The sequence below is a fragment of the Thamnophis sirtalis genome, unplaced genomic scaffold (assembly GCF_051295495.1).
Source record: "Thamnophis sirtalis isolate CommonGarterSnake01/CBP01778 unplaced genomic scaffold, rThaSir2_p1.2 scaffold_4, whole genome shotgun sequence".
In the NCBI taxonomy this organism is placed as follows: Eukaryota; Metazoa; Chordata; class Lepidosauria; order Squamata; family Natricidae; genus Thamnophis; species Thamnophis sirtalis.
Genome location: NW_028261384.1, coordinates 124,083,901 through 124,106,609, shown reverse-complemented (window position 1 = coordinate 124,106,609; position 22,709 = coordinate 124,083,901). Strand labels below are relative to the sequence as shown.

The 22,709-nt window shown below is 38.7% G+C and overlaps 1 protein-coding gene across 1 annotated transcript in view; it reads left to right on the top strand.

Annotated features, from left to right (window-relative positions):
• The first annotated feature begins 4,006 nt into the window (after positions 1 to 4,006).
• Positions 4,007 to 22,709, top strand: part of LOC148046366 (vomeronasal type-2 receptor 26-like) — a 21,975-nt gene continuing 3,272 nt past the window's right edge. The window contains exons 1-6 of the mRNA XM_087714698.1: positions 4,007 to 4,061; positions 9,539 to 9,707; positions 11,306 to 11,597; positions 12,431 to 13,279; positions 15,246 to 15,473; positions 16,367 to 16,493. Coding sequence (XP_087570824.1) covers positions 4,007 to 4,061; positions 9,539 to 9,707; positions 11,306 to 11,597; positions 12,431 to 13,279; positions 15,246 to 15,473; positions 16,367 to 16,493 — 1,720 coding nt within the window. The remainder of the gene's footprint in view (positions 4,062 to 9,538; positions 9,708 to 11,305; positions 11,598 to 12,430; positions 13,280 to 15,245; positions 15,474 to 16,366; positions 16,494 to 22,709) is intronic.

The window sequence follows — 22,709 nt, the reverse complement described above, 5'->3', positions numbered from 1 at the left end:
CATATACCCACATATAATGTATGACACAGAGAATTAACAGTCTAGTTTGGATTTATAAATGTACAGGGTGAGAAAAACAAATCTTGTGAGTTTACCGGACAGATGGCATAGGGAACAAAGCTGTTACAGAATCAGAAGTCCTGCTAGAAATATTTCAAAACCAGAGGGGAACAACAGAAACAGACTATAAAGTGGGTGTGTCAGGTCTTTAACAATGCTTTAAGCACATAGCACTTATAACCAGTATCCTGAATAACAGGACACGGCCTTCCTATAACCTTCCTGGCTGTCCTTACCACTCTCTATATGGACTTTCTGACTGAGGCATTAACACCAAACCAAACAGTGATGAAGAGATTGTTTGTTAAAATGATCTCAATCTTCTCTCTGGAAAAAGTGACCAGGACAGAAGGAGAAAGATGTGCTCATCTGACACAGGAATGCAGGTGTTGGTTTGCTTCACTCAGGATGACATGTGGAGAGACCAATTCAGATTGTTAATTGTCTGCACCCCCAGATCCTTAATGGTGTTGATCACCTTTAGAGCTGCATTCTTGATACTGAGTGTACTATGACAAGACTGGCTCTTTTTAAAATCTACAATGATCTCTTTGTTTTATTAATATTTAGAATCTAGTTACTTTAATTACAATAAAATGCTGATATGGTTTATAGTCATGTATTTAGGGGGACTAAATAACTCAGTGGTAAAACACATAGCTTATAGATCAAATGGTCAACAGTTCAGTGGTTTGAATACCTAGCACTGCATGATGGAGTGAGTTCCCATTACTTGTCCCAGCTTCTGTCAACCTAACAGTTCGAAAGCACGTAAAAAGTGCAAGTAGAAAAATAGGGACCACTTTGGTGGGCAGGTAACAGTGCTCTGAGCACCTCCATACGCCTTCATGACCATGGAGTCTTCAGACAACGCTGGTTCTTTGCCTTAGAAGCAGAGATGAGCACAGCCCCTAGAGCTGGAAACAACTAGCATGCATCTCTTTATCTTTACCTATTTATTGGTACCCTCTTTCCAACACATTTTCTTTCTAATATCATTTTTTAAATTTATGGGACGGGGATCATATTCAAAACTTTGGAAACTGCAAAAGTAATAGCAATAGCACTTAGACTTATATAGTGTTTCACAGTGCTTTACAGTCCTCTCACAGCAGTTTACAGAATCAGCCTATTGCCCCCAACACTCTGGTTCCTCATTTTACACACCTCAGAAGGATGGAAGGCTAAGTCAACCTTCAGCCTGGTGAGACCCAAACTGCCAAACAGCTAGCAGCCAGTGATCAAGAGAAGTAGCCTGCAGTACTGGACTTTAACAACTGCACTACTGCAGCTCTTGAATGTTATCCTCTGCTATACAAGATGAAAAGTTGAGCCAACCAAATTACTTCTGTACTTGTGGAAACTGCCCAGGAATTTCAACAAAATTATTGTTCATTATTAGTGATGTTACTTCAGCTTGCAATATTTATGCAATTTTAAGTTTAAAGTTAAAAATTTAAGTTGTAAAAAGGATCTCCTAGCCAGAGCTGCCATCTGCTCATTTAGCAGCAGTTATTGGAAGGACCTCCAGGTTGGGTGAATCTGGGGCCATGTAACTCCATCCAGTCCTAAGATGGCAAATTGAGCAACCAGTGGGTCCCCGAATTCAGAGTCACTTCCAGACTTCAGCTGGTATCATATAGGAATGACCAAGATCCAAGCTGAAGAACAAATCCCAGTTAATAAGGACAACAGAGAGAGACATATTTATTCATTCAGGTGGTGGGTTGCCAATATTTTTACTACCGGTTCAGGTGTGCTCCCACATATGCACGTGCGCACAATGCTTCTGTGCATGCGCAGAAGTGTCTGGGTGGGTGGGCGGAACCTCCAACCTCTCCTTCAACAGTTTGCCAGATCCGGGCCGAACCAGCAGTAACCCACCTCTGCAGGTTAGTATACATAGTTCTCGCTCAATCTTGATGAAAACATCTGCATTGTGGGAAGAATTCATAAATATTATAACTGTTAGAAATATTTTACAGGGATTCACATGTTAACTAACCCAGCTTTCCAAAACAGGTTCTTGGTTAACAGTCTCAAATATCCTATAAGTTCACAGAGAACATAACATAATTCATTAAACACTTATTTCAAATTATAAATTTGACACATAAGCAAACACACGAAACTCAATTAACATGAAAACATAATTATGCTCACAGATTAAAGGAAGAAACCCAATCCATAACACTAGGTTTAACAAACGTGGGTCAAGTGTCACCCTAGAATCAGCACAAACACACTTGTGCACCCAGGACGAACTCACTTTTTGTATCCATTTTCTCTGCAACTCTCCCTATAGGCAACCTCTTTGATTGGAAATAAATAATTCTCCTTTCCTCACATCTATCTAGATTTTATTTTTATTTATTTTTATTACTTTTATTACTTTTTCTTTTCTGCATGTGCAGTCTGTGATCCTTGAATAGGAGAGTGTTGATGTCCATAATTCAGGGAGAAAATAAAGTCTATGTCAGAGTTTGCAGCAGGAATCACATTCAGAAAGCACAAACAGGTAACTGATTCAGCAGGATTCATTAACATCTCTTTATATATAATATAACACATGAAGTCAATATACAATATCAAAAGCAGGTTTTCCAATGTGGTAGTATATACAAGCAAACACAAGTAGAGGAGAGAACAGTTTCAGTTTCAGTTCAGAGCAGCAGACTAGTTCAGACTCAGCACAGACTCAGAGCTTTAGTACAGAACAACTGAGGGCTCCTTGCTGTCTCTTTATGGCTCACAGAGCAAATAACGCTTCAGTTTCCAAATAGCCCTCTTTGGCTGGCCCAGTTGCCATGTCTATTCATTGACTGACCTTATTAGCATGTCTCTGCCAGTCATAAACTCTGACAGTCTAGACTGAAGGGGATTTGTTGATTCAATACAATTTTGAAATCCTGGCATCACTTTGTATGGAGTGAGAATATACAGAATGCCATTGAAGCAGTGGTGGGTTTCTGCCAGTTCACACCAGCTTGGGAGAACCCGTTCATGAAATTTACTGTTCCAGTGAGGGGAGCTCTGACTGGTGGACCCAGAAGTAACTTTCGGAACACCTGCCCTGGCCCTGTTGCTCGCTCGCCCTGGCAGTCCTGTCGCAGCTTGCTCGCTCCCCCACCCGTCCACACTAAACTAGGCCAGCCTGCTGCTCACTGATTGGTTGGAGTCCAACGGTTTTTACACTTCCATACTTGTAGGTCATTCCGTACACTTGAAATAAACTTACAAGAACTTGGAATTGGCTCTTCGTAAACTTAAATATGAAGACCATGGTTGGCAAGTGTGTGGGGACTTGAAGATCTTGTGCATGTTGCTTGGGCAGCAAGCTGGGTATACCAAATACCCTTGTTTTCTGTGTCTATGGGACAGTTGAAACCGACAAAATCTCTGGACCAAGAAGAGTTGGCAGCTGAGGGTGTTAAAAGTGAAAAAAATGTCCTCCGAGAAACTTTGGTACCTTTCCATAAAGTTCTTCTACCACCTCTCCACATAAAATTGGGATTGATTAAACAATTCGTAAACTCACTTCCAAGAGATGGAGAATGCTTCAAATACTTGATCACCAAGTTTCCATGCCTTGAAGGAAGGTGTGTTCGTCGGACTAGACATTAGAAGGCTTATAGCTGATCAAGAATTTGTCAATACCATGATGGATCCTCAAAAAGAAGGATGGACTGCATTTACATAAGTCGTACAGAAATTTTTAGGCAATAACAAAGATCCTTACTACAAAAAGATCGTCGGAAGAATGCTGAAAGCATTTCAAGATTTAGGTTGCCTGATGAGTTTAAAAATGTATTTCCTCCAGTCCCATCTTGACTACTTTCCTGAAAATTTGGGAGCTGTGACTGAGGAACAGCTGAACAGTTAATGATTCCCACAAGACATTAAAGAGAGGGAAAGGAGATACCAGGGAAAATGGAGTATTACAATGATGGCAGACTACTGTTGGATGCTTCTGAGAGACATTCCAAATGCTACTCACAAGCGTAAATGCACTAAGAGGAACCTCACAAGGAAGAAGAATTGAGTTTAGTGTGTGTAAATAAGCTCATTTCAGTTCAACAAAGGATTTTCATGAAAATATTATAATAAAATTTAATTTTATAAGTCTATTTCCATTTATTTTGCGGTATTGCCTTATTTAACATAGTTACCTACATTGTCAGGAAATATGATGTCCAATGACAAAGGGGAGGTTATTTTCGGTTTCAGCGCAGAAAAAACATAAAAATTATGTGGAATAATCAAAACAGCTCTCGAAAAAAAAGATCTGCAGACCTGTGGAGTGATGTTACTTCAGCTTGCAATATTTATGCAATTTTAGAATCATTTTCTTTGTCATCTTATCCCTTATTTTGTTTATTTATTTGTTTATCAAATTTATAAACCCACCCACCCCGTATGGAGGGCAGCTCTCAGTAATACACAACAAAAAATTAAAACCACAAATAAAAACAACAGATGTTCAAATATATAAAAATCATAATGGTAACTATAAAACAGAGCTACAAGTTCTAGGCGAAGAGGAGTAAAAATAGCCATTTCAGCAATAGAGCCATCTAAAGTGTCTCCCACTAAGAGGTGGGTTCCTACCAGTTCGCACCTATTTGGTAGAACCGGTTCGTCAAATCTACCGAACTGGTTAGAAGAGATTCCACCAGTGGACCCGGAAAGCAGGCCACACCTACAGAAGAGGTTCCAATTTTTTTTTGAAACCCACCACTGGTCCTTGGATATGATTATTCTACACTATCATGCTCATATTTATAAAACTCAGTGCCTCTGTGAAAGGTAAGGATGACTACTGCATTTGTGGTGCAATCAGAACATTGCGTATGTTGAAGTTGTTTTAAGGCAAACCAAAGATGCCTTTTAAAAAACAACATTACATCATATTCTTATGCATGCCAGTGCTGTGTGTGAGGTAATTTAAGGTGGTTCTGACAAATGTCGTCGGCATCTTCATATCCGGTCACATGTGCGGCAAGCCAGTCCCATCCGCTCACATGGGTGGCAAGCCACTCCCACAAAGGAGGCCACACCCACAGAGTAGGTTCAAACAATTTTTGAAACCCACCACTGCTCTTATTCCATAAGCAGGGTAACACAAACAGAGAAGTTCAATTGCATGGAAACCACTGAGTGCATGTCCTTATATGACGGTCCCTACAGGATGTATTTTCTGGCAGATCTGATGAGGTGACCTGATATAATCAGGGAGATGCAGTCCATAAAATAGCCTGCCCTGGCCTCATCAAGGGCTTTATAGATCAAAACCAGCACCTTGAATTGAACTGGTAAACAATGCAGCTCACAGAGCAGAAGGAGGCGGCGCGGCGGCATGCACTTTGAAGACAGTGGTGGGTTCACACCCTCACAATTCAGTGCAGCCACTCCATCCCGTTAAACCACCTCACAGTTTTAAAAAAAGGAAACTTGGCCTGAATTGGGTTTAATTAAGGCGGCACTCTGCACACACCCAGAGGATCTCCCAACTTTTACAACCAACCAAAGTGGCATACTGGAGCGGGAGCAGCAAGCGGGCTCATCATCACATGACGGCTTTCTCTTTTTGCCACACAAGTTGGGAGGATCAGATCAGCCCAGCATCTAACAAACAGAGAGCTAACATTCTGGCTCCCTCTTATGGCCGATTGAGGAAAACAACAACCAATCACATTTTACAGTATGATTTTAAAAAAACAGGTACAGCATTGCTATATGATTTATATATTGCCAACCCAACTGTTAGATTATATTCCTAACACCCACCAAGCTATGCCCACAGAACCAGTAGTAAAATAATCCCACCACTGATAAAGGAGTATCAAAACCTAATAGGCCCAGTTTGTTCACCAAATGCTGAGGAATGATTGTGTTGAGTGCTGAGCTAAAACCAACATACAGCATTCGCACATGAGTATTCTTCTCCTCCAGGTGCACCAAGCTACCATGAAGCACACACAAAAGTGCATCAACTATAGAGTGGTTCTTCCATTAGGCAAGCTGTAATGAGTCAAAAGGCATGAAACCATATACCATATTTTTCAGAATATAAGACGCACCTTTTTCCCTCAAAAAAGAGGCTGAAAATCTGGGTGTGTCTTATACACTGAATACAGCATTTTTGTATTTTCTTTTATAGACTTATATACCGCTTCATAGGGCTTTCAGCCCTCTCTAAGCGGTTTACAGAGTCAGCATATCACCCCCACAGTCTGGGTCCTCATTTCACCCACCTCGGAAGGATGGAAGGCTGAGTCAACCTTGAGCCGGTGAGATTAGAACCGTTGAACTGCAGATAACAGTCAGCTGTAGTGGCCTTCAGTACTGCACCCTAACCACTGCGCCACCTCGGCTCTTTTGCCTCTCAAAACTCCGCCCCTTCACCAAAATGGCCATGCAGAGCTTGTACAAGGCTTTCAAAGAGCTCCTGGAAGCTGTGGAAGGCAGAAATGTGTGAAAAACAGGCAGTTTTTTTCCTCAATTTTGCTTCCAGTGTCTTTTTTTGACAAAAAAACAGGCCTGTTTTCATGAAAAATGGGCCAATTTTTGCTCGTTAATGCCCCCCAGAGCATTCTACAAGCCTCCTTATTCATGCCCTTATTTTAAAAAAAACCGAGTCCGTTTTTGTAAAATGTAGGGCGTTTTTGGAAGGTTTGCAGTGCAATCCTATCAACCACCACCAAGGAGTACATCAGGGCACTTAGGGCAGCAAAAAGATCTCACATTGCCACCTTGGTTGCATCCGCTGAGTCCCGCCCAGCCGCCCTGTTTAGGATAACCCGTTCCCTCCTAAATAGGAGGGATACAGGGGAACCCTTGCAGGGTAGAGCTGAGGATTATGCCCAATTCTTAGCGGACAAAATTGCTCGGTTTCGGTCGGATTTGGACTCCATCCCTGCAGTTCCAGCTGAGGCACAAGAGGATGAATTGGTAGACCACCTCTGGGTTGAGTTTCAGGATGTTGCCCCTGGGGATGTGGACAAGGCCATGAGAGCTGTGAGTGCCTCCACCTGTGTACTGGACCCGTGTCCCTCATGGCTGGTTGCTAACAGCAGTGAGGTGACACGAGGCTGGATCCAGGTGGTTGTTACCGCCTCCCTTCGGGAGGGGCACTTCCCCGCCGCACTTAAAGCGGCGGTGGTGAGACCCCTCCTGAAGAAGCCATCTTTGGATCCAGCTGTCCTTAACAACTACCGTCCAGTCTCCAACCTCCCATTTGTTGGGAAGGTTGTTGAGAAGGTGGTGGCCTTCCAGCTCCAGCGGTCCTTGGAGGAAGCAAGCTATCTCGACCCCTTCCAGTCAGGCTTCAGACCCGGTTACAGCACAGAAACTGCTTTGGTCGCATTGACCGATGATCTGTGGAGAGCCAGAGATTTAGGCCATGCCTCTATCCTGGTTCTCCTCGATCTCTCGGCGGCTTTCGATACCATCGACCATGGTATCCTTCTGCGATGACTGTGGGAGGTGGGGGTGGGAAGCACTGTGTTACGGTGGTTCTCCTCCTACCTCTCGGACAGGTTGCAGTCGGTGTTAGTGGGGGGGCAGAGATCGACCCCTAGGCCCCTAACATATGGGGTGCCGCAGGGTTCGGTCTTATCCCCCCTACTATTCAACATCTACATGAAACCGCTGGGTGAGATCATTCGGAGGCACGGGATAAGATACCATCAATACGCGGACGATACTCAATTGTATCTGGCCGCCCCGTGCCAACTCAATGAAGCGGTGGACGTGATGAGCCGAGGTCTTGAGGCCGTTATGGACTGGATGAGGGCTAACAAGCTTGTACTCAACCCGGAGAAGACCGAGTGGCTGTTGTGCTTTCCTCCCAATAATTCGATCAGTGTTCCATCGCTCAGGCTGGGGGGTCAAACTTTATACCCCACAGAGAGGGTTCGCAACTTGGGAGTCCTCCTGGACCCACAACTGACTTTTGACCACCATTTGACGGCTGTGACCAGGGGGGCATTTGCCCAGGTTCGCCTGGTGCGCCAGTTGCGACCCTACCTGAACCAGGAGGCCCTCACAACAGTCACTTGGGCCCTTGTGACCTCTAGGCTGGAATACTGAAATGTGCTCTACATGGCGCTCCCCTTGAAGAGCATCCGACGACTTCAGCTAGTCCAGAACTCAGCCGCGTGAGTGATTGTGGGTGCACCTCGGTTCACCCACATAACACCTATCCTCCGCGAGCTGCGCTGGCTACCTGTTGACCTCTGGGTGCGCTTCAAGGTGCTACTTATCACCCATAAAGCCCTTCATGGTAGTGGGTCTGCGTACTTGAGAGACCGCCTCCTGCGAATTACCTCCCTGCGACCAATAAGATCACATAGATTAGGCCTCCTCCGAGTTCCATCTGCCAGTCAGTGCCGACTGGCAACTACACGGAGGAGAGCCTTCTCAGTAGTAGCTCTGACCCTTTGGAATGATCTCCCCGTGGAGATTCGTACCCTCACCACCGTCCAGACCTTCCGCACAGCCCTTAAGACCTGGCTAGCCCGTCAGGCCTGGGGACAAAGATAACTATCCCCACCCGAATGATGAATGAATGTTGCCTACTATTTTACTTCTATGTATTGTTCTGTCTATTGTCTGTATAACCCCCCCCCCTTTATTTTATGTAAGCCGCCCTGAGTCCCCTCAGGGAAAAGGGCGGCCTATAAGTATTAATAAATACCAAATACCAAATACCAAAAACTTTTTTTTATTTGCCTCTTCAAAGCCTTGGTGTGTCTTATATTCCAGTGTGTCTTATACTCTGAAAAATATGGTAATCCATTACCAAACTCTCAAATGTTTAATCATAAGAGAAGTGAGTGTGACTGGATCTTAATCATGAAGACATGTGATTATAGTTATGGAGGGGGCACTGGTACAACATGTACCATGTCTTAAAACATGTCAGCAAAGTGGAGGGGCAGAAAAGATATGCATTTAACTGAATTAGGAGATTGTGAGATGAAAAATCAATCTTTTGTTCTTTTAATCAGCTTTGCTTTCCTTGGATTGAGAAAGCAAGACTCAAAATCTGTTATGATCCCAAGATCAGTTCTTTCTCCCCTGATGAGGAGCTGTCAAGAGATGGGTCACATAATTTCTCCAACTGGAAACATATTTGAATAGCTTTGGGAAAGGGAATTGCCTACCTACCTAAATTAATTAAACTTGTTTTTTGGGCACGCACAGAACCTAGGGGGACGGTGCAGTTTAAGTTTACCATTAGAAACAACTCCATGAGGCTCAGTAGGTGACATTATGAATCACTCAGATGATAATTATTGTAATCTACAACTTTAGATATGCATAAAAATAATAGAGAGTCTATTTCATTGTCCCAGGGAAAGTGTGGTGAAAAAAATGTGGCTGCACTCCTATGAATGGAGCCAAATTACTTTGGCATTCAAAGAGACTCACATACTTAGTCATGGGTTTCTACTCTCTTTTTTTTTCCTCCAAGCTTCTTTCAAAAAGACCTTTAACCCTATTTGCAGTAAGAAACTTAGTTTTCGGCTTAGTTTCCCTGCTCACTTCAGTGATGTAGTCATTGGAGAATTTGTGTCTACTGTATATTCTGAATTGCCTTTACAGCACTTTATGGAATTTCCAGAAGGATCTTTGAGAGGAAGGCAAGTACTCCTTTCAAAGAAAATGATGTGCCCTTCAAGGGTTGTTGTTTTTTAAAGGGAATTATATTCAAGATATAAGGGACACAGAGGCTCAGTGACTAAGACACTGAGCTTGCCAATCAGAAAGTTCAGCAGTTGGGCAGTTCAAATCCCTAATGCTTTGTAGCGGAGTGAGCTCCCATTACTTGCCCCAGCTTCTGCCAACCTAGCAGTTTGAAAACATGTAAAATTGCAGGTAGAAAAATAGGAACTACCTTTGGTAGGAAGGTAACAGCATTCTGTGTGCCATCGGCATTTAGACATGCCGGCCACATGACCATGGAGATGTCTTTGGATTCCTTGGCTTAAAAACGGACATGAGCATCATCCAATTAGACTCGGGAATGACTAACACATATGTACGAGGGGAAACTTTACTTTTACTATTCAAGATACTCTGATTACATTTTTTCCTCTTTAAATGAGAATTAAACTGTTTTAAACATGGTTTTTATTTATTCATTTGTCTTGGTTAATGATGTTTCAGGTGCTGTAATATAGCAGTTGAATGTAGCCATATAGACCTGGTTTTCCATGTGGCTGTTGTTATTCATGAATTAATCTCTTCGTGAGTAGATTTGGTCTTTTTTTTTTAATGAAAATTTTGAAAAAAATTGGTTTTAATTACACTGTTCCACTATTTTTTTTAATTTAGTATTCAAAAGAAAAAGAAACCACATCAAAGCTGTTTAGCGTGAATATTTAAAAAAAGTTGCAGATCCTCTACAGCTATGATTCCCATATTATATAATGACACTGTTAGGATTTTTTCACTTATTCCTTATTTGCAAACCCTTCTATATACCAAGACTTTCATTTTATTTTATAACTATTGTAGTTACTTGAGTTTTCTACTTATCATGCAGTGAGTCTCCTTGGTACTTTAAGGCACACAAAGAAGGGACAGATTTAAATACATGAATGTGTAAAAATGATATATCTTAAGCAGGGATTGGTCGATGCTGGCATTGCTGCCAGTTCGCTTTGCACATGATCCGTTCATGTTCTGCGCATGCACAGAACATGAAAAAATGACTGAAAAACAAGCTGGCAGTGGCAACTGGGAACCGATTCAGGGGCGTGGCCAGCAAGCTGTCCTACCAGTTTGGCAAGTATATCTTAAGTATTTGGATTGTCATTAATTGATGGCACAATCCATCAGCTTCTGCCCTCCAGTTGCATTGTTACCCTACATACATGAAACAATCCTTGCAATTGCATTAAACTTCTTTTTTAAGCTTCTCAAAATGTGATGCAGAAATGCTGTCAGATCCTCAAGTGAGATTCAGACCCTCCAATTCAGTTCCTCATTACACTGCAACTGCCATAAATGTGAATCAGTTGCCAGGCACCCAAATATAAATCACATGACCAAGTGGATGTGGTTATTGTTCTAAGTTGTATGGATGGTCATAAATAACTTTTTTCAGTGCCGTTGTAACTTTGTATGGTCTGTTGTAACTGAGGACTTCCTGTACTCATTCAAGCAGACAAATACATCATTTTAGGTGTGGAGAAAAACATTAATATTGTAGAACTAAATGAAATTCTTATTACAGGCCATTGCCTAAAAACTTACAGCATGTCCTAGCCTTCAATTTTGCCATTCAGGAGATCAACATGAATGAGGATTTGTTACCCAACATCACCTTGGTCTCCAAGATACATGAGAATGGTTTTCAAGCAAATAAAGCCTCTGAGAACCTTTTGCATTTCCTCTTTCTTGGAAGCTACTGCCCCTTCAATTACAGAAAGGAAAAGGACCAAAACATCATGGCTGTCATTGGTGATCTTCCTTCCCAGAACACCATCCAGATAGCCAACATCTTAAATGCCTACAAAATTCCACAGGTAAGGATCTGGGCTCCCATAAATGCTCAAGCAGGAAGAGGAAAAGGTCATAGTAAAAAAAACTATAGGAGGACCAAAATTGGGGGGAATCGCTCAAAAGCAGATCAAGTTTTTATTTGTTTATTTTGTCAGAGAAATGAAATGCATATATTACTATTGCAACACGAGTAATTCTTAATAAGCGCAAACATTTCATTTGGTATGTAAGAAATGGTGTAACTGTCCTTCTTGCTATCTTCATTCTTCTCCTTCTCCTTCTCCTTCTCCTTCTCCTTCTCCTCCTCCTCCTCCTCCTCCTCCTCCTCCTCCTCCTCCTCAGTCTCAAGCTTAGCCATTATTAACTGATATGGTAGTTATGTGTCTGATATTGTCTTTCCATCTTCTGGGCATGCCTCTTGTTATTTGATTTTCTTCTCTTGTTCTTTATGCCTTAACAATTTTAAATATATTGATCAGTAAAGTAATAGAAATGTTGCCCTCATGATCTACAGAAAAAAGGTTATTTGGGTATCAAGATGAGAAATTAATACTGTCCAATCCTTAAAGAATAAGCCTCCTCTTTTTTTACACATTCCTATCTGCTGTCTATTTCTGATTAGCACAATCATAAATTAAGAATATTTGGTCTAAAAATTGATGAATGGAATACTAATGGTAGTTTTATAGCAAAAGCTATAAGGAAAGAGTTGTTGATCCCCAGATTTAACATTTAATATCAGGATTTTTTTATTGAAAAAAGGTCCATAAGAAATGTACTTCCTTCTGTCTTGTTGACATATCTGCAAAAACAGTACCTAGTCTAAAAGCACATCATTATTATTCCCACTCTGCAGCTCAGTTTTGGCACTTTTGACCTGGCATTGAGTGATAAACAGCAGTTCCCTTCTTTCTTTTGGATGACTCCAAATGAAAACCTCCAGTATGCTGGGATTATTCAGCTCTTGAAATGTTTTGGATGGAATTGGATTGATCTTCTCATTCCAGAAGATGCCACTGGAGAGAGATTTCTCAGAATTCTGAGACCAAAATTCATCCAGAGTGACATTTGCATTTCTTTAATTCAGTTTGTTCCAAGAGTGATCACTTATAACTCCAGTTTCTTACGGAAGAGTAATCTAAATAACATAGGACGTCTCCTGTGGTATAGTAAAACCAATGTAATACTTGTTTATGGGGACATGGAATCTATAGAAGGTATACGAATAATTCTTGAAAGCTTAGAAATTGGTAGAAGGTGCCCAATAGAGAGGGTTTGGATCATAAGTGCTCTCTGGGATGTCACATCTGTCTTTGAATCAAAGAAATTCACCACATTCTCCTTCAATGGCAGCTTGTCTTTTGCCCTACATACAAATAGGGTTCCAGGCTTTCAAGAGTACCTGGAGAACCTAAATCCATATCACTCTAAAGTCCCATTGCTACCTGTGTTCTGGAGTGCCGCATTTCTCTGTTCACTTCCAAGATACAATATACCAGGAAAAAGAAAATGTACTGGGAAAGAGGATTTGGGGAGTCTCCCTGGAACTGCCTTTGAAATGGAGATGTCTGGCCAGAGCTACAGTATTTACAATGCTCTGTATGCTGTAGCACATGGTCTCCATGCTATATATTCATCCAGAGCCAAGCAGAAGACAAGAGGCAATGAAGAGAAGTGGAATTTTCTGAAAGTCCAACCTTGGCAGGTGAGTTACGTTGCCTTTCAATGGGAACGTATCCATAATAATACAGTTATTTTAATGTTTACAAAATTCACTAAGTACACTTTTATGAATGAAGACAAATATACACGTCCCAGGATAATGATGAGAGATTGAATCCGGGTCGGTCAATGGGACCAGAGATTTACTCATCCGAGCTTCCAGGCTCATGCTGGAGCCGATCTTAATGATATTTATGTCTATTGAATTATATGCTTTGGGCTGTTTATTTTTTTTTTGTATTTTTTTTAACAATTTAAAACATAAAAATTCAATATCTATATAAAAAGTGTGTTTGCAGATTCATTCCTTGATTGTCTTTTCCAGAATCTTCCCAGGTATTGAGGTCAAGCTGATAGGTCTGTAGTTTGCTGGATTTATCTTTTACCCCATTTTTGAAGATGGGGACTACATCAGCTATTTTCCAGTTCTCTGATAGTTCTCTAGTACTCCAGGATCTTTGAAAGATATAGTTCAGTGAGATCATGTCTGCCAGTTCCTTCAGAATCTTGGGATTTAATCCATCTGGTTCTCATGATTTGAATTCATCTAGGGTGGACAGGTGCTCTCTTACCATTTTCTTGTCTATTTTAAATTCTATTCCTGATATGTTTTTCATGGTTCTGTTTTTGATCGATTGAATTGTTTTTTTCCTTTTGGGTAAAGCCAGATGCAAAAAATGAATTAAACAGTTCTTCTTTCTCTCTGATGCTCATCATCTTCTTGCCATTTTCTCCCACTGGTGGACCAATTGTTTCCTTGACTTTTTTCTTGTTTTTTACATGTTAAAAGAAGGGTTTTTTCTCACAAGATTTTGAGCCTTAGCTTTCCTGACTTCATCTTTGCAGCCTTGGGTTATTTGTTGATATTCTGCCTTAATTGGGTACCCTGCTTTCTACATTTTATACCTATTCTTTTTGTCTTTCAAATTTATAATTTTAGTTGTGTAGAGGCTTAATCCTTGTGGAAATTTAGATTTTTAATTACAGATATTATGTTAGATATAGGGAAGTAATGTTTTCCCAGTGATGTTCTGCTTCCTTTCCAATCTTCAATCCCAAAAAACCCTCAAATCCAATAAAAGACTCAAATTTTGCAACATTTTGAAGTTGAATAGCAGAAGAAAAATTCACCAAAGTAGACAGAAGGAAGAATTTTGCAAAATAATAATAATAATAATTGATGAAATGAAAGGCAAGGGTAGGATAGAATGACAAAACTTGTCTTTCTCTGAGATATGTTTGGTGTAGGCATTTTCTGTCCCATGCCTGAAGAAAATTTGATTTAATATATCAAGGTCATCATTTAACTTCTTAATCGTGTTTTCTGGAATAGAACTCCAATAAATATGTTTTCCTGTGATATCCATTATATATAAAGGGCTTGCCACAAAGAAGAGGGAGTCAAGATATACTCCAAAACACTTGAAAGCAGGGCAAGAAGCAATGGATGGAAAATAATCAAGGAGAAAACCATTCTAGAACTAAGGAGAAATTTCTTGATAGTTAAAACAATTAATCAGTAGAATGACTTGCTTCCAGAAGTTGTGGGTGTGCTGGATGATTTTAAGAAGAGATTGGATAACTATTTTTCTGAAATGGTACAAGGTTTCCCAGTGCAGCAGGGAGTTGGACAAGAAAAGATGAAAATATCCAAGTTCCCTTCCAAATCTTTTATTCTATTATTGTGTTATATTTCTTGGCAATTGTTTTTATCCATCATGAAGTACAAATAAGAAATATATGTACAAATATATCTATTAGTAATACTTAAACATAAAAATATGAATATAGTCCTGCAAAACAGAATTATGCCGTTGGAACATTAAAAAATACTATCAACTCAAATGTTTGATTGTTCATTAAAAACTGGTTGAGAAGCATTTGATAAATCCCATATTGTATTGCCTGCTATGGACATCAATTTCTCATTTATCCCTCTTATCTTTTAGCTTCGTTTATTTCTGAAAAACCTCCATTTCAACAATAGTGTTGGGGAAGAAATAGCTTTCAATGAGAATGGAAACCTGGCAGCAGCATACGATATCATCAACTTGATTACTTTCCCCAATCGATCCTTTCAGAAGGTCCAAGTTGGACATATTGAACCTCTGAGTTCTCAAAAGGAAGTCTTTGTCATAAATACAACTGTCATTGTATGGAACCCCATATTTACGCAGGTGAGTTAAACAAAACGAAATAAAACATGGGGATATTTTCTCAAATTTCTAGAATTTTAAACCAGTAATCTTAGAGTAGTTCCAAAATCATTTGATATCTTCTGAATAGCTCATTATAAAAGGGCTGTTGTCAGACTCAACCTTCACTGGATTGTTCTCACTTGTTGTACTTGATAAAGAGCTTTTGTTACCATTAACCCTGTTTGTGCCTATCCATTACCCAATCTAACAAGAAGATAGATAGATAGATAGATAGATAGATGGATGGATGGATGGATGGATGGATGGATGGATGGATGGATGGATGGATGGATGATAGATAGATAGATAAACAGACAGACAGACAGACAGACAGACTTTCCCACTGATGAGTACTCTGTAGTTTGAATCAGCTGAATCAATGAAAATTGGGATACCACCCTTGAGTGGCAACATAACAGAGGAATAATTGGAAAAGGATACCAAATACTAAACAGGAATATTTTGGGTATTAGCTCAGCAAGTTTCAACATTCTTTCCCATACATCATAAATTTATTTTGGATTTTCTTATTTCTATTCAAATTTAAAACAGCTCATTAAGGTCATGAGAAACATAGTCTTTCATGGTCCTCTTTAGGACATCTCAAGTTGCTTTATGTAATATGAAGAGATGTCTGGATTTGGATTTGTCTTCAAATTTTCAATAGCAGTTCAAAGACTTTTCAGATTTTAAATGCTCCTCTGACTAATTCTAGCAATCGGTCCTAGGAATTCCAAATTTTGCATTATTAGAAATTACAAGAAACCGTGGTGGGCGGGGTTGGATTTATTTAAAGACCGTGACTGCTGACTGGTTGATTCAAAGCTTGATTCTAATCCATTTTAATGTCTTCCTCTGGCCATTCTCATTAGACACCACCTTCTGCCACCTGTGTAGAAAGCTGCCATCCTGGGTACAGGAAATTGATTGAGGAGGGAAAACAGGTTTGCTGCTATGACTGTGTCAAGTGTTCAGAGGGAAGCATTTCCACCATGATTGGTAAGAAAAAAGAGAGCTGTGTTTCTTTAAAAATACATTTTGTTCTAACCAAGTTTGGGTTCTTGAATATACCATATTTTTCAGAGCATAATACACACCATTTCCCCCCCAACAAGTGGGTGAAAATCTGGGTGCATCTTATACTGTGAATACAGGGGTTTTGGCCTCCAGAAACCCCACTCCCCCTTCACAAAAATGGATGTGCAGAAGGTTTGGGAGGCTTGAAAAATGCTCCTGGGGACTGGGGAGGGCAAACAGGAGGGAAATGTGGACTGGTCTTTGCTCATATCCCCCCCAGCCCCCAGGAGCATTCTACAAGCCTCCTAAAAGCTATGCATGCTCCTTCATTTTTTTGCTTGTTTTTGACCAAAAAAAAAAACCCTCACCCCCAGGATCACTTGGCAGGCCTCTCAAACACTTTGCATGCAGAGGGTTTTTTTGGGGGGGTCTGCAGAGTGCAAGATTTTTTTTTTAGTTTACCTGTTCAAAATCTTATACTCCCAAATGGTGGTTTTAAAGAAAAGCATGGATTGATGGGGATCTCTCACCAGCCTTGTTCTCTTTCTTCTTTTTTTAAGTAAAAACATTTCTTTATTTAATTTTTTAATCTCTTGATCAGGAAATGTAGTTTATTGAATACAAAATAAACTTTAAAAGGATTTTTTTAAATAATTTTATTTTTTATTACATAGACAACATCACATAACAATAGAAAAAAAACAAAGGGAAACGGAGAGAAAAAAAAGGAAAAAAAAAACCCATCATCCCATACAATATGTCCTTTGATCACAGGTGCATCCCTCCTACGTTTCCCCCCATACACACATCCCGTATCTCTCTTTTGTATATTTAATAGACACCACAATAACCTAGGGTTTAAAAAAGGGGGGGAGAGACAAAAAAGAAAAAAAAACATCATCACATAAAGCATGTCATTTGGTTACAAGTGTTTTAACATCTGCATCTTCAGATAATATTTACCGTCTCAATTATTTCATCTAATATAACTAAAGGCCTCATTTTCATTCTACAATATATATTCAGTTAACATTAGCATTATTTTCCCCCAGAAAGTATACTTATATTTATTGTTAACCTTGCATTTCATACCTTCAAACAGAGATCTTATTCCTTCATTTTTCAACAAAGCATCGCTACCTATATACACCAGTTTTCATTTGTTCCCCCATTAGAATTGCTTATCAGCAGCAAAATATCATTATAATAAGTTCTTAACCTTATACATTATATCCCCAGACCTTATATTAATACTGCATTGTGTCATTATTAGATTATTTCACAGCATAATTATATCATCATTTACTTTCTTCAATTAAGGTATAAGTTTATCATTTTTCATTTCTAAAGTTTTTTCCCCCCTAGCCACCGATAAAACAAATCCCATATCTTATAAAATTGTTCATCCTCTCTAATTTCAAAAGTCAATTTACTCATTTCAGCACAGTCCATTATTTTTCAGATAACTTCTTCCTCTTTTGGTATTGTTTCGTTTTTCCAGTTTTTTGCAAATACAATTCTGGCTGCTGTTAACACATTTACAATCAGATATTTTAAGTCTTTGTTGTAGGTTTCTGGTATGATCCCCAATAAAAAGATCTCTGGTTTAAAGTCTATTTGTTTGTGTGTCATTTTCTCCAACCACATGTGGATTTTAGTCCAGTATCTTTTAGCTTCAGTACAAGTCCACCACATGTGGTAGTATGAGCCAGGTATCTGGTGACATTTCCAACATTTTTCTGATTTATTCTTGAACATTCTTGCAATTCTGGTCAGGGGTAGGTGCCACCTGTAAAACATCTTATACAAGTTTTCTCTATATGCAGTAGACATTGTCATTTTGTAATTTTGAGACCCCAATTTCTGCCAATTCTCTAAATCAATCCCATACCTAAAGTTTTTCCCCAAGCTACCATAGTTTCTTTAACTTGTTCTTCATGCAATTTAAACTCCAATAAATATCCATATAGTTTTTTAATTACTTTTTCATAAGTGCCTGTTAAAATTTTGTCTAACTCCATCATTTTATTATAAAGACCTTTAGTTTTTCTATCTTCATTATATCTAGATTGTATCTGTACATATGAATACCAGTTCATTTCCATCCCTTCTTGTTTCAACTCTTGAATAGATTTGAGCTCACCCTCTGTATTTAATAATTCTGTATATCTAACTATTTGTTGCTTTTTATATATTATTGGATGTGAAAATGCTTCAATTGTTGATATCCAGACTGGAATTTTTTAATAATGTAGTCTTTTAACCTTTTCCCAGTTTAACAACAACGCCTCCCTTATATAATGTCTTCTAAAGTAACCATGTGATTTAGTACCCTTATACTATAAGAAAGCATGCGATCCCAACAGTAAGTCGTTGTAACCTTCTACATTCAATAATCTAGAGTTTTTTTAATAATATCCATTCCTTAATCCACATCAAGTTTGTTGCCTTATAGTATAGCTCCCAATCGGGTAGCCCAAATCCTCCTCTAGATCTAGCATCTTGTAGTAATTTAAGTTTTATTCTAGCTTTTTTCCCTTGCCAAATAAATTTCAAAACTATTTTATTTAAATCTTGAAAAAAATCCTTACCCAATCTGATTGGGATTGTCTGAAACAGGTATAGAATTCTAGGTAGAATGTTCATTTTAATTGTAGAGATTCTTCCCATCATTGATAAGTGCAAATTTTCCCATTTCTCCAAGTCAATTGCTATTTGTCGTTTTAGTCTAGTATAGTTATCCTCTTTAAGAGTGCTACATCTAGGTGATAAGTATATCCCCAAATATTTAACCTTACTTGTATTTTGAATCTGCAATGTTTCTGACAGCTCTTCCTTTTGTGTTGCTGGGATATTCTTCGTCATGATCTTTATTTTATCTTTGTTTATTTTCAAGCCTGCTACTTCTCCGTATTCCTCTATTCTTTCCAGCAATTTGGATGCTGTTTCTAATGGATCTTCAAGAATAAAAACTAAGTCATCTGCAAACGCTTGTAGTTTATACTCTTCTCTCATAATTTTCATACCTCTTATTTCTTCTTCTTCTCTGATCTTTCTGTTTAAGACCTCTAGTGTTAGGACAAAGAGTAGTGGTGATAGTGGGCAGCCTTGTCTTGTACCTCTCTTTATTTCAGTCAGATCTGTTAGTTCTCCATTTACCATTATCTTTGCTGCTTGTTTCTGGTATATCATTCGTATAGTTTGAGTGAATTTCTTGCCAAAATTCATCTGTTCCAGTTGCAAAAACATAAATTGCCAAGTCACATTGTCAAAGGCCTTCTGCGCATCGAGGAACATCAGTGCCATTTGTTTTTCAGGATGGGCCTCATAGCATTCCAAGGTATTCAAAATCATTCTCATATTGTCTTTAATTTGTCTTTTAGGTAAAAAGCCATTTTGATCTGAGTGGATGAAGCCATTTAAATATTTTTTAAGTCTCTCAGCTAGTATAGATGCAAATAGCTTGTAGTCTGAATTTAATAAAAAGATTGGTCTATAATTCTTGATTTATGTTAGATCAGTCTCTTCCTTGGGTAATAGTGTGATATACGCTTCTGACCATGACTTCGGTATTTTGCTCTCAGACATCACTTCATTCATGACTTGTAGGAGTGGGAGGGTCAATGTTTCTTCAAATATTCTGTAGAATTCCACAGGTAGTCCATCTGGTCCTGGAGCTTTCCCATTATTTTGTTTTTTAAGTGCCTCTGTTAGCTCCATCATTGTTATTTTACTTTCTAACATTGTTCTAGTTTCGTCTAGTACCTGGGGGAGATTGGCATCTTGTAGGTACTTTTTAACTCTTCCCTCCTCCACCTTTTCTTGTTCATAGAGTTTAGTATAATAGTCTTGTATAATATTTTTTTCTCAGTATTTCCATACTGAATTTCTCCTTGTTTATCTCTTAGTTAAAGTATTTTCTTTGTTTCTCTCTCTTTTTTCATCTTATATGCCAACCACCTGCCTGGCTTGTTCGCATTTTCAAAATAATTCTGTTTGGCACCTCTAATTTTTTGTGCCAGCTCTTCCTTTTCTAATAGGTCCATTTTGTGTTTAATTATGTCCATTTTTATTTTGACATCTTTTTTTTGTGGTGCTCTCTGTAGTTCTCTTTCAAGTATTTTATAGTCGTTATCTAGAGCTTTATGCATTTGTCTTTTCTTTGAGTTTCTCTTCCTTGTGTAATCTATTGTCAAACCTCTGATAACAGCCTTCATTGTATCTCAGAGATTCTGCAACGACGTATCTTCTTTCCTATTTTCTTTAAGGAAAAGGACTAGCTCTTTTTCCATTTTTTGTACAAACTCTTTTTCTTTCAATATAGTGTTATTTAGTGTCCATCTAGGTCTTGCCCTTTGGCCTTTCCATTTAATTAAAATTGGATTGTGGTCCGCCTAGGTACTTGCTCCAATCTCAATTTCTTTTATGTTGGAGCTCAACTCCGCTGAGACCCATATCATATCTATTCTAGAGAATGAAGAATGTCTGTTTGAGTAGAAAGTGTATTGTTCTTTTTTAGCATTTCTTTCTCTCCATATATCTTTTAGATTTACTTCATCTGTCATCCTAAAAAAAGATTTCGGCAGGGGATTCCTATTTAATTTTTTTGTTTTATGTGTTTTATAGTCCATATTTTGATTCACAATGCCATTAAAGTCTCCCATCATACAAATATCAGCATAGTCTAGTTCCAAAACTTTTTTGTGTAGTTTTTTGTAAAATTCATCTTGTTTTTCATTGGGGGCGTAGATTCCAATTAGGAGTGTCTTTTTGGTATCCATAATTTCCACCATCAAAATTCTTCCCTCTTCCTCTACATAGACTACTTTTGCTGGGATGTTGCCTTTAATATAAAAGACCACTCCTCTTTTCTTGCAGTTTGCCAATGATGAAAACATTTTCCCAAGCTTTGGTTGAGTTAATAAATGTTCATATTTCTTCTGGATATGTACTTCTTGCAGGCAAATTATGTAAAGTTGTAATTTCTCTGGTTTATAAAATATTTTCTTTCTTTTAATTACCGAATTAAGTCCATTAATGTTAATTGTAATCATTTTTCTTTCTTCCATGTTTATATACAGGATTTATCGTTCTAGTAGATCTGGGTTCTCATTTTTCTTTACGGCTTCCATTCCCTGTCACCCCTTCTTTCTCACTTCCACCTACTGCTCCTTCTATTTTTTTCGGTCACAGTTGCAGGTGGTTCCAGTATTTGTACCGCTGAGTCATTTTTCCCAGCTTTCTCAGCCATTTCTCTAAAGTATTCTTCGTAGAAAGCTTCTGCCTTCTCAATTGTATCTATCCTATATCTTTGTCCTTGCCATGTACATAGTAAACCTTCCGGTATGAGCCATCTGTAATTAACACCTTTTTTATCAATACTTTAGTCAGAAATTGATATTCTCTTCACCTCTCTCTCACCTCTCTCGGAATTTGTTTGAGAACTACAAACTCCTTACCATTATATTCTAATTTTCTATCTCTCAATTTCTGTAAGATTTGTGGTTTAATTGTTTTCTTAGTAAATCTTACATGCACCTCCCTTGGGAGAGCATTTCTCATTGCATATCTTGTGTATACTCTAAAATTCTCATCTATATTTTCTATTATTTTGTCCTGGCACATCTCCAGAACATCTATCAAAATATTTGAAATTATCTGAACTAAGTGCTCTCCTTTTTCTTCTTCTATGTTTTGAAATCTTAAGAAGAATTCAGACTTATCCATCTCCCATCTTAATATTCCACTGCTCTCTCTTTCTACATCACTTAGTCTGGTCTCTAGCTTCTCGATTTTCTTCTCTCCTTCTTGGATTTTATTTTCAATTTTTTGAATCCTGTCTTCGTATTTCAGCATCCAATTGTGCATACTTTCAACTTTCCCTTCCATTTTATCAACTTTTTGCACTATGCTTTGATTTTGTTGTTCCATTACCTCCATTTTTTTTACCTGCTATCTTTACTGTAAATTCCTGGTTACATTTTCTGCATCATTTGCATAAGTGTTTCAAAATTTGCTTCCTTCTCTTTTTCATGCTGGGACATTGTCTGTGTTGTCCTCTGACCTCCCGCAGGTGAGGAGGCAGAGGTTGATGTAGAGCCAAAAGCAACTGCTTTTCTACTCATAGCCAATTAGTATTAGAGGGTGGAAGATTATAAGTACAATGGATGAAGTACGTAGAGTACACAGGGGAGAGGA